This window comes from Syngnathus leptorhynchus, chromosome 2, assembly GCF_054491065.1.
Source record: "Syngnathus leptorhynchus isolate UIUO chromosome 2, UIUO_Slep, whole genome shotgun sequence".
Lineage (NCBI taxonomy): Eukaryota > Metazoa > Chordata > Actinopteri > Syngnathiformes > Syngnathidae > Syngnathus > Syngnathus leptorhynchus.
Window position 1 is genome coordinate 20,174,235 of NC_141196.1, and position 12,956 is coordinate 20,187,190.

The window sequence follows — 12,956 nt, forward strand, 5'->3', positions numbered from 1 at the left end:
CAGTCTGTTCAAACTACTCCCCTCCGGACGGCGTTATAGAGCACTGTACGCCAAAACCAGCAGACACAGAGACAGCTTCTTCCCCCAGGCTGTCGCTGTGATGAACTCACACCACTCTTAGAGTCTCAGAGACATTGCTGTGCAATAACATCCTGCTCTCGACGCTTTATGTTTGAATTGTCTATATGATGTGTACTATGTACGATGTGTCCACTCTGCATCCATTGCAGGCTGGTCATCCTGGAAGAGGAATCCTCCCATCTGTGGTCTCTTCTCAAGGTTTCTCATTTCCCCTAGTAGGAATTTTGAGTTTTTCCTTGTCCTCCTGGGAGTTTAAGATCAGCGGATGTTTGAGAATATTTGTCAATTTTCGCATGTGTCCTGAGTGTTGTTAGTCACCTAAATGTTGTACAGAGGCTGAGATGTACCGAAGTCAAGTTCCTTGTTTGGGCTCAAACATGGCCATTAAAATTCTTGAATCTTGAAATCAGCCTATACTGACATGGGATCACTTTAGAAATTAAATGCATTTGAATTGTATATTTGTGTATGCATTAATCAGGCAGAATAACAAAGCCTCAAAGAGCAGGGATGCTAGCAGTTATAAAACCATCTAAAGAAGCTGCGAGGAATATCCTAAACTCTTTGGTATCGCAAACATCTCAGAGTGATCTTTACGTCTCCCATGTTAGTGTCTGCAAGATGTTAGCATTTGTAAAGTGCACAAACTATCTAAATCAGTGGTTCCCAACCTTTTTTGCACCACGGACGGTTCCATGTCAGACAATATTTTCACGGACCAGCCTTTATATAAATATATAAATAAATAACACATTTATAATAAAAACCGCATACAAATAAAACTCACCATTAAGTATCTGCGCCGTAGGTTTGCAGGCTCAACTGGGGAAACATGTTACGTGACCGGGACGAGCGTCTTGACCTGAATTAATTGATTGTCAATAAAAAAAAAATTGGGTTTTTTTTCTGTGCGGCCCGGTACCAAATGACCCATGGACCGGTGGTTGGGGACCTCTGATCTATATGATCTTTCCTAAAAAGTACATTTTGTCACTGTTGTGTACAAATCATTTCAACTAATTGTAAATATGCACCACGGAGAAGACTAAACATGCTTTTGACCTCTAAGATGGGATGTTAAATTGAAAAAAAAAACAAAAAACAAAACATCATCTACTAGTTGTGCATTTTATTAACTGCCAATTATGTCCCACAATTAGCTTACTTCACATTTTAAGCTCATAAGGCATGCTGCCAATAAGGTAACGTTCCAGTGTGTAGAATTTTGGCCTGAGGGTGACCAGAGAGAAAGCTGAGGCAGCATCTGAAATGTCAAGTCCCAACTACTTTGTGCACAGTCAATAAAATGACAACTTTTCAGCTGAAGACAACATTATTGACGTTGCTTGCATATCCACTTATCCACATGCCACAATATCCTTTCAACAACAGAACTAATTAAATCTACATTTTGGAGGTAAAAACACTACCGTTATGTCGTAAAATTTTGGGAGGAAAAGATGAAATGCTATGGGGAAAAAATGGGCACAATATGCATTGTTATTTTAGTCTGCTGTGAAGGCCTGCTACAATATTTTGGAATGAGTCTGCGGGAATCTTGGCCATTTCATGCAAACTCTTTTGCACGTTATCCTAGGTAGAGGTCAAGGCTCTGTGAGCTAATCGCATTATTTCACACAAAATACATCCATCCATGCCTTTATGGACTTTGCTTTGTGCTCTGAGGCATAGTCGTGCTGGAACAGAAAAATACGTCTTCAATCTGTTCCAACACAGTTGGAACCAGATGAATTGTCCTAATGACTTGGTACTAACAAAAGCAAAGAAGTCAGTCAAAAAGGAGATTATCGGTCGAAATGATGATAGAAATTCACCTAATCAAACAGGCCAAATAATGATACGGTTGATGTTAGATAAGATGTACGGCATGGTCTAAAGCTGTCCCAAACGAAATATTACATAACACAATTGTCACACCATCTACCTAATGTCCTCAACGTCCTAATATGACATCAACGTATGTTCGCTTTAAAGAAAAAAAAACAACAACAAATAGTCCTCTGGAAGTATATAACACAAACAAAAGAGCAGAAACACAAATCTGCAGTGCACAAACATACAAGATCTGAAAAGATATAGAGAATAATTATTATAGCGTTGAAGTAAAGCAGGCTACTCCAGTGAGTCAAATCAGAGAGTTACCACATAGTCTCTGGGAACATGCAGCCACTTTAAATAAATGTGGGAATGGCTTTCATAGGGAGCAAAGAAAACTCTCTCGACAATTATGTAAGAAAAAGGCCCTGAGCCTCTCTCTGTCTCTGCACACAGGCACACAACATAAACACATACTTTGCATGCACCAACAATAACACACCTGAGGGGCATGAACCCAGTCACAAGGAGAAACACCCTGGGGAGGCTGTGACACAACTACCTGCTTAGATTTTATCAACAGCACTTAATCAGCTGGTGGCTGCGGGAAGTCTCAGTGCATGGGTTTCCGCCGGTTTCGCTGAATAAACACCAAAGACAGGTTGTGGAGCGCACGTGGCTGGGATTGCAGACGTTTGCTGTTCTTCATTGTTACACCTTCACAGGGTTTGAGACATCACAAACGGGCACAATCAATTCCTCCATCTGATTGAGTGTGTTGTGCTTCGGATGTATCACTGAGGCTGATGCCAAGTATCGCAACGGTCATTTAAATAATGCACACCGAAAGAGTGAAGTCAACATACGAGAACCGCGTGTGTCTACCGTTGCGTGCACAAGCGGTGCGTTCCGTCACCGGCCGATTCTTGGCCCAACTAACCACTAGCCTGCTGACTCATGCCTTCATAATTAATAGACAGCGTTGCATAATATGATTATGACACAACTTGGTCTTGCACTTAATCATGTAAAATTTCTGATTTAAGTTTTAATCATCATGAAGCCCTTAATACATTTGCCTCTCTCACAACTGGTGAATACAGATGCTATCACGGCATCAGTACTAAACCACATCAAACTGTCCCCTCAATCTGAAGAATTAACAGGAGTGAGGAGAGGCGAGGAAAGGGAAAGGAGGGGCGGGGGGGGGGGGCAGTGACAGGGGAGGAATCCATTTAAATGAAAGGAAGAAGAGAGGCGTCAGCATTAGCAGTTAATCCACTGCAGTGAGAATGCTTTCTTTCTGCCTGCGGCCTCCAGGCAGTCATCCTAATAGGAACAGTAACACACACTGTAGTGTGTACCTAAAAGATTTCCATCAAAGCCTCAATCCATGTATGTTGAAATAAGACATGGCAAATGTGTAACATCCGTGGATGCTTCACATAAATGTCTCTCACCGTCCAACGACCTTTCCAGCGGTGCATGTCCCTACCCTAGGGCAGGCTAGAGCACAAACGTGCACACCTAAAAAATGAAACATCTCTCGTTCTCTCTCCCTCTCGTTTTCTCTACCGCCCCCTTTTCTCTCTCTCTCTCACCCACACACTGTCTTCTTTTAGCCCTTGCTTAAAAAGGCTGCCTAAAGATAGAAGCAAGTAGATGAGCACGGGACAGCCAGTGTCATGGCAACATTGTGCAGAGGTTTGCAAACACCATTTAACATCAAGTGCTCAATCTTGATTTCAATTCACAACCCATTTTCAGAATGGGGATAATATCGATCACGTTGCACATCTCCCACTTTAGAATCTCAAATCAAAATCCTCCAGAAGATTCAACTTCAAATGTCGAACACTATTTGACACTGGCTTTTTCCTCCCCCATTGCCCTTGCCTCTCTGCTACCAGCGTACATTCACACACATACTGTATACCCACTTTGTATCCACTAACGAAGAATTCCCCCAAGGCCACTTGCACATCAAAGCAGCTATTATGCTGTCTGATTTTTTTTTTTATTACTCAGAATTTTTATTTAAATCATAAAGACTTGAGCTGAGTAATAGCAAGATGGAAACCATCTCCAGAATGAGATGACTTTAATTTCAGGTCAATAATAAAACCATGGTGAAGTCACTTTCGTGTAAACTGCAATATGAGGTGTTATAGCACACTTCATGTGGATAATAAGCCGAGTTGCTTTTCATGAATTTGGATCAATCAGGATCTAAGGAAAAACTTAATTTTCTCAAGTGCAGGCAATGAAAATGGGGGTAGGGATTCTTATGCTGGTAATAATAACCTGTGCATGTGCATTCCTTCCGAAAATGCACCCCGCTCGTCTAGTTTAAGATGAGTGATGGGTGAAATCAATCTGCACGGTCATTACATACCTGCATCAATTCCTACATTGATGATGTCACCCTATTATTGCAACACGTGGTGAAGGGACAATTATCCAAATTCATGCAGCGCACACCAACAGTTTGTTCCTCCATCTTAAGTCAAAATGCAAATCCCTCGCAAGTCATAGCGATTGTAAAAAAACAACAACAATTAGGTGCAAAAAAAGTTGCATCAAAAACAGACAAACACTTGGAGGTGCAAAGGTCTTCATGGATGGTCTGTGACATGTAGCTCATCACACAAGAGCTCGACTCAGTACAGTGTTGTCTCGATACTTAGCATTTGCGGTTTGGTTATTGTGGCTTCGTCCTATCACGGGTTTATATTTTTTTGACTGTCTTTTAATCTATTGCAGTTTTACCTCGCTATTTTGCATTGCGATTATTCTTCTAAGTTGTGCCAGTCAACAAGTGTTGATTTTTTTAATTTTAGAGACACATCCCACATTCAAGGGCGGCTCGGTGGGGCAGTGGGTAGCACGTCCGCCTCACAGTTAGGAGGGTGCGGGTTCGATTCCACCTCCGGCCCTGCCTGTGTGGAGTTTGCATGTTCTCCCCGAGCCCGCGTGGGTTTTCTCCGGGCACTCCGGTTTCCTCCCACATCCCAAAAACATGCTTGATAGGCTGATTGAGCACTCCAAATTGTCCCTAGGTGAGAGTGCGAGTGCGAATGGTTGTTCGTCTTTGTGTGCCCTGCGATTGGTTGGCAACCAGTTCAGGGTGTCCCCCGCCTACTGCCCGTTGACAGCTGGGATAGGCTCCAGCACGCCCGCGACCCCCGTGGGGACTAAGCGGTTCAGAAAATGGATGGATGGATCCCACATTCACTCTGAGGCGCGTGCACTACTCTGTGAGAGTGTTCAGAGAGGCAGTACGTATCCCCCTTTCATTAATTTCTGTACGCAGCCACTGATGTTAACCGACCAGCAGGTCGTGCTTGAACTGTTTCCATCTGGACTGCCTGACGTACAGTGTCCCCAGTTGGTCGGAGCGCCAAGCCCCGGCACACCGCTTTTGGTGGCCTCTGAATAACAGAACGGCACATTTGAACAAGGCTCTCGGTTTCCCAACGGTCAGAGTGAACCAGTGTGCCCGTGGAGCATATTTCCTACAAGCGTGCTTCTTCATTTATAGTACCCCTGAAATGGAAGCCGATGGAGGAAATACAAGGAAAGTAAACAATTTAGGAATTAATGTGAGTGGAAACGCTTGCTAGGGTTAGTCCAAAAACTTCATTGAAGTTTTTCTTTGCATCTTAAAATGGTTAATCTTAACCAGAATAACACATCGCATCGTAGCCAAAGGTGGATTAATGTGCCTTCTAAATTTTTGTTGTGCAAATTTAAAGTTAGTTGCCATGACTACCAAAGTCTTGAAACATCTCTGAAATGTGAGGGAACCCTGTTTCTCACTCTGCCAGTCAACCAGCATCAAAGAAGTACGTGTGTGTGTGAGTTTTGTTTTTCCTTTAACAACAACTTAATAACTTATTAAATAAATTATTATTTTTGCTAATTAATCCAAATGATGCACCAGGCTCACCGAGCCGTGTGTAGCAAATGCAGTAGAGGCCTGTCCTAAGTGTCAATTGGAGATAACGTGTCACTAATTTCACCACCGGACATAACAGGAAAATGAATAGTTTTGAATTCATTTCAAAATATGAACAGTTAGGGGGCAAATGTTCTCTTTCATTGTAGAGTTCCATCAATCTATGGCTCAGCAAAAGCAAAGGTGTGAGTGTTAATGCTGGCTATGTTCAACTTACAATGTTGACCCGCAGTGGTTCTGACCCAGGTCGTAGCAGCCTCTTCCTCCTGCAGCTGCTGCCTTCAGACCGCAAACGTACGGATGATGATGATGACGGACCCACATCTGTTGGACAAGCTTAAGTAAGAAAGTGCAACAGAGATGATCCAGTCCAATGAACAAACGTATATGACAAATGAAATCAATGCAAAATGTTGTACCTGAGTGAGGCAGGAGAAGAGCCAAGGTCGTTAAAGTACTGGCGGGCAGAGGTAGGGAGCGGCACCGCTGCAGAGAAGCCTTCAGGGGCGGTTCTAACGGAGACACCCCCGGGGGGCGAGACAAGGCCTAAAGGGTCCTCAGGAGTTAGGACAATTCCCGTATTGCAGGCAGGGCTGCTTTGATATACTGCACTCAGGCTGAATGTACACAAAAAATCCTGCCTCTCTCCTTTGTGTTCAGTGAATTCAAAGTGTTTCGCATCCAGCATGCTAAAAGCAGTGGCGCATGGCTGGCTGCAAACTGTCAGACTACACAGTACATCAAGCCAGGCAGGCAGCCTCTAAGGTTCAAACGAACTGACTTTGAGTTAGGTTAACGAGAAGAAGAACTTATGGGAGCAATGAGGCAGAAAGTTGGACATGGAGGAAAAATGAGAGAGGGAAGGACAGGCAACAAAGAGAAAGACAGAAGAGTGAGAGGGGGATGTGAGCTGGTGGAAAAGCAGTGTCCAGAAATAAAGGCCTTCCTTTATAAATGGGGCAGAGCTTTCTTGCATTGTTGCAGCTAGCAGTGAGTAGTGCATAAATAATGGGTTAGGAACAAGCTGACCTTCCGTATCTGTGCTGTGTTCATCCATTATGGCCTTGTGCTCTATTTATCAGTGAAGTGGCGGAGACTAGAAGTGTGACTCGGACCTCTATTTGACTGTTTCCAAAGTGTTCATCAAAAGGAAGCGGGGTGCATTTATTCGATACTGTGCTTCGGTGAGGAATACGTATCTATTGATGCCAAATTTTGTGAAAGGATGCACAAATAAATGCCTGTGTAGGAATTTAACATCTTACTCTGTTGCGCAACTCCGTGGACTGCATCGTGCTAGTAGCAGTGGCTTCAATGACAGAGCAGGGCCTGGGACAAGCGGGCATCCTTCTAAGGCCCAGTGAGTGTCGCATGGTGGGATTAGGTCGGTGCCTCCGTCGGCATAGTGAGCCAAACTCACTATAATAGTTGCAGAAATCTCGGTCTGGGTTAGGTCTCCACAGATCCAATACAGCTGATTCCGGGCGAGGACGAGGGTGCAGCGGCTTCTGAGGTACAGAGGTCTTCTCTGTGTTAGAGTGGAGCAAGGCTGGGCCTGGCAGTCTTACACTGCAGCCTGTCTGGCTTGCAATCTGCTCACACAGCTGGGATTGGCAAAGACTCTCAGAGGCTTGGCCCACACACAAGGTGCAACAATAAATACTTACAGGACACTACATTAGGTACAGTTGAAATCAAACAAGACAACACTGTGCCTTTCAAAAGTAATGCTTTGTTTTGACTGAAAGCCAGCAGAAATGTATTATTTTAGTAATGAGGACCTGCACCTTATCTGACATCAAATATGGGGATAATTATGGATCAATTTGTCAATCATTGTACTTTTAACAATCAGTTTATATGCCAAAAAACACTAAGTAAAGTGCGTTTTACCAAATACAGATCTATTTATTTCAGGTCACTGGTGATGTATTCGTACACACGACTGACTTTTGTGCAGCCAGCGTGGGATCAATTCCCACTCAGGGACTGTAGGTGTAAATTGGAGTGTCAGTGGTTATCTTTCCCCATGTGCCTTCAACTAGCAACCATTTGGGGCGCGGAAGGGAGGGTAGTGAGTCAGCTGGATAGACTCAAGTGCAACTTTAATTCGTTAATTCATGGAAATCAAAACTGAGTTAAGAATCAATAATAGCACAATTGTTTATCCTTAACTGGATAGATCATACACTATATAGTAAACAGTAAATAGCACTGGTTCAATTATGAGGATTACATTTGTTCTAATTATAGTCTTAATTTAATTGGTAAAGGGAAAGTAAACCCCCACATTTTCTTTGGAATAATATGTTATGTGCCGCCCAACTGATCGTGTTCTGATCAATGTTTCGTTTGAGGAATATGAATTAAACGGGCAAAATCCACCTTTTTTTTTTTTAATCCATCTCAGGGGACAGTCATTTTGCCACTTGCTGTCAACTGAAAATGACACAGTTGCCAGGTCTCAGGACACAACCAATCGCAGCTCATCAGTTTTCTGAAGCTAGATTATAAAGTAATCAATATTTATTCTCTTTGCAAAGGTAGCACCGTTATTATTATGATTGTTATTTTTATTGATCTTTAATTGATCTCGGGTGTACCTAATATTGTGACTGATGAATGTACAGTTTTGCATTACCTTCCATTAAATTAAAAATTATACATTTTACACAATCCCCTTTTACCAAAGAATTGTAGGGAATAGCAAACACAGTACGTGGAATTGCCCTTCAAACAAATCAGACGAGAGAAAATATAAGGGGGAAATTCGACAAGCAACCAACGTAACTATTTTAGCAGTGCAACAACAACATTCACATCAACATGCCCTTGCACAACAAACCCTTATGATATTGCGCTGCAATGTCATTTCTTATTTTATCAACAGGATTGGGCTACCGTGCCCTGACTCAGTGTGACTGGCAGGGACATGACTAATACCTGCACTAGACTAGAGTATAAAATTGAAGGATCACCACCATAAAGCATCAGCATCATTGTGCTCTGGGGGACTCACACAGCAAGCTTCTTGAGGGTGAAAAAGGCTGCCGTTGCTTGCTACATGAGGCCGACAGGCCAAAGATGAGCAAACATCTCATACACCAGCACAATTACTACCACCTCTCGCCAACAGATGGTGCTAAGTGATAACGCTACAAAAAGTGCCATACTGACTGACGTCATCTCAAGGTTGGTGAGTAGAATGTTTTATTATAGCCAATATTTACACCACAGCTACGAGGACTGAAGTCATGCTACAATGAAAGCTTTGATGCTATTTTTATACTCTGTTGCTGTTACAGGAAAATGAATGTATCTGGTTAAATGTGTTACATGAACAACAAACGCATGCCTCTGGCAGTGTTAATGATGAGGGAAGATTTTGCGTTGGAATGTGGTTACGGCATCACTACTAAACTTAATAATACTGACTTCCGGCACATTTACACAAATTCTATTATCAGGCATGAATGTTAAAAACATGCTTTACTATGTGCAATAAATACAGCTGCATTTAGATGTATCATGTACATTACCTTAAAAGTCTCCTCTGTGGAATCTGATGATGGTATGCTATTGGCCACGGTCTCTTTACCATTTGTTTGTAATTGAATCTTCACTTCCTGTATCTGCTGCGCGTCAGGTGGAGCATCCTTGGAATCCTCATCATTTCCTGTGTCTTCTTGTACAGTTTCTCCTAAGTGCAGACGATTTAATGGATTCATTTCATGCTCAGCACGAGTTTCCGTGCTTGTAACCGAGTGAGGAATATGATTCTCTCGAATAGTGGGCCTGTGGTTTGTTGCCGCGTCTATATGATTGCCTGTAATCTTCGACCCTTGAATTCCATTCACACTTCCAGAAGCTGAGGTCCGAAAAGCTTTGAAGACAACTTTAGCAGACCCCCCACCTGTCACGAGTTCTGGGACCTCACGATCACAGCTACTGGATTCTGAGGATTTAGTGGTCAATGGTGAGGATACAGAATTCAGACACTGCGGAAGTCCTTCGTTGTGGAGCGTTAGGGACATGCTATGGACTTTGTGTACTGTGCACTGAGGAACTTGAGGCAAGCTAATTGGTGTCTTGGCTTCCTCAGGAGGGGAGAAGGAACGGGATGTCGTCCGCCACTTTCTGGCTGTTTCTGCTACATTATTGAAAAATTTAAACAGTCCACCAAAATGTCCCTTCATGTCTGGATTTTTGGGAGGCAGTGCTTGGAAGTCTTTGACATTCTCAAGGTCTACAGAACCATAGTCAGAGTCAATAGTCTTGTCAAGAGTGTGAAGCTCAGAATCAAAGCTCCTCTCTGAATAGACAGGATTTGTCTTTCCCAAAAGAGAGATCCTCCTCAGGTAATTCCACACATCCTTGTGTCGCCTCCCTGCACCTTGGGTGGTACTTTTGCTAGCTTTAACACAAGGCTCCTCACAGCCTGCAGCCTTGTTACAGTTGGTTGAATTGATGTGGTTTCTTTTTGAGTAGGAAACCCGTTCGGATGGTTTACAACCGTTCTGAACTGTAGTTTCTGGCACCGCCATACACTGAAGGTCTTCCGTTGGAGCAGAGAGGTCGATGTCTTCAAAAGAACAGTCAAACTCTGCTGTGTAGCCAGCATATGAATGCCTCTTGCCACGGTGTCGAAGTGTGCCCCTGCTGGATTGCTGCGGAGTGCCAATGTCTCTGCAGAAAGAATCCTCATCTACCAATGAGCTGCTAAGCTTGGCACTAGACAATTTCCCAGCCTTTCCTCTGAACACCGAAGGGGATTTGAGTTTTTTAAAGGAGCGAACTTTATCAGCAAATGAGGATTTAGGGATGGAAGCTTCCCCAAGTAGGATCATGGAGTGGGGTCTCGGCTCGAGTTCTGAGACACCTCGTTTTCGGTTCAAGATCTTCCAGATGCCTCCAGTGGCACGGGGTCTCCGATTGACCTCCTGTCTGTCCTTGACAGGGGTCTGAAGAGAAGAAGCCTGGGCCTCACTCTGCATCTCTTCTGGCCCTGACCCAGTCTCTTTAATACAAACACTGCTGATCTCATTCTCAACATCCAGAGAAACATTAAACACGCGGTTCACAAACCCATTAGGGTTGTTACCCTCAGGGGCAGGATTGTCTAGTTGCTCCATCATCTCTTATTCCACAATGTCAGCTATTAACTCCAATGACCATCATGACTGCCTCCCCTTGCTTGCATCAACACCTAAAAGAATTAGAAAACAAAAACAGTTCTGTCAACAACAATAATAACCCACCACTTCCCTATCCTCATACTGGGACCATCTTATTCATTTACTAAACCAGGAGCCAGTGTTGTCATGGAAACCCTCAAGTCTGCAATGTCTTGTTATGTGACGCTGGTTGTCACATCAGATGAACTTTGGAAATCTGATACTGAGAAAGTTAAGTGCAATTGTTTATGTCTACATGTCGTAATTACTTCAGTAATGTACGGTGTGTAAATAATGGAAGCCTCATGTGTAAAGCAAACCTATGAAAAGTTGTTTAAACTTGTTTTTAAGTGACTAAATTTCTTTCCAAATTTAGTAATTTAGATAATAATATACATTAGAATTCCGAGCATAAAAAAAACTGCATTTAGTACATGCAAAATTACAGTTACATCATTAGGTATGCTATCAGGAATACTTTCATGTAAGTTATCATTTCTTTAACATTATTATTATGCCTGAAGTTATGAACACTGCTTACATTGAAAGTATGAAGTCATTTATGAAAGACCAGCTATATATATATTAAATATAATATATATATATATATTATTTAGAGTAAAATTTACACTCAAACAATTTTGGACTTCTATTTACTTGAAAAAACTCAATATAAATTCAAAGTAATAATAATAATAATAATAATAATAATAATAATCTTCTTATAATTTCTGACAAAAAAAATAACGTTGTAAAATTGATTTCCAATTTCTGAATGGGGGAAAAAACTTTACTTGTTTTTTAAGTCGCTATCAGTCAAAATTAGTTTGAATGTAAAATTTACTGTGGTCATTTTTTACCCTCTTCAAAGTGTAAATTAAAGAGGTGAACCAAATAGACTCATTTTCCAGTAAAATGTACTCTATGAAATTTACTGTATACATGTGTCAGACAGACACTTTGTGACACTCCCCAGATTGTTGACACTGGGCATCCACTTAAAAGCAAAAGACAGGTTCTTCAACACAGTCACTTCAAACAAAACATTAACGCTGAGATTTGCAAGTTCAAGAAAAAGTATTTTGCTTACTTCCCAGTCGTTGGTGAAGATGGCATTATTATTTAGGTCCTTAAGGCAGCATAAAGTCCAACTTTCACACAAACGCTAAACTTTATCCGGCAATCTCTTTGCGGCTTCGTTGACATCCATGAGCGAAGCAGCAGTTCAGCGGCGGGCAGTGACGCCCTCCAAGATCCTTTCCTGCTCGGTTTACACAACAAAACCTCGCCCGAGCCAGTGTGACCGAAGCAACAGTGTGAGAGTTAAGCCACACACCGGTGAACTATTGGCCTGCAAGCCCGGACGGTGATTTTAGGACTGTGCACGCGCACACGAGAGCGCACGCACACTGGACTGTGAAAGAAAACGCAACCGCCAGTGGAGGCGATTTGCACGCTTTACAACACGGAGTTGACGTCGGTGATTTAGTTTTTATTGAATGATAATCACGTCGTTGTCATTCGTGCTTGTAAACTAACACCAAGAGCTTTTTTGAGAATTTTGTTGAGGATGCTTTTGGGCAGTTTGAGCAAAGTACGGCCGGGGGGCAATATCTGGCCCGCCCCTAGTCTCTGACCGGCCCTCACAGTGACCAAATATTCAGTGCTTTTGTATTGAAAGTTGCTCTTTTAATTTATGCGCAGACAAATGGATGCAAGTGAGGTAGAGATGACGAGTCCGTCCACGTTACATTTCATTTTTGTATTAGCTTTTTTTTTTCTGATATTTTAAATACATAAATACATAAATAAATAAATAAATAAATAAATAAATAAATAAATAAATAAATAAATAAATAAATACAGAACAAAACCTAGTGACTTTTCCACAATAATTTGCAACTTTT

The 12,956-nt window shown here is 42.2% G+C and overlaps 1 protein-coding gene across 1 annotated transcript in view; it reads right to left on the reverse strand.

Annotated features, from left to right (window-relative positions):
- The window catches only part of LOC147061195 (uncharacterized), a 47,193-nt gene extending 34,768 nt beyond the window's left edge, over window positions 1-12,425 (reverse strand). Inside the window, exons 1-5 of the mRNA XM_085905047.1 lie at window positions 12,140-12,425; window positions 9,415-11,081; window positions 7,141-7,479; window positions 6,295-6,421; window positions 6,093-6,199 (exon numbers count right to left, since the gene is read on the reverse strand). Of these exons, the coding sequence (XP_085761173.1) occupies window positions 6,093-6,199; window positions 6,295-6,421; window positions 7,141-7,479; window positions 9,415-11,010 (2,169 nt within the window). The 5' untranslated portion in view covers window positions 11,011-11,081; window positions 12,140-12,425. The remainder of the gene's footprint in view (window positions 1-6,092; window positions 6,200-6,294; window positions 6,422-7,140; window positions 7,480-9,414; window positions 11,082-12,139) is intronic.
- Between the last annotated feature and the right edge of the window lie 531 nt (window positions 12,426-12,956).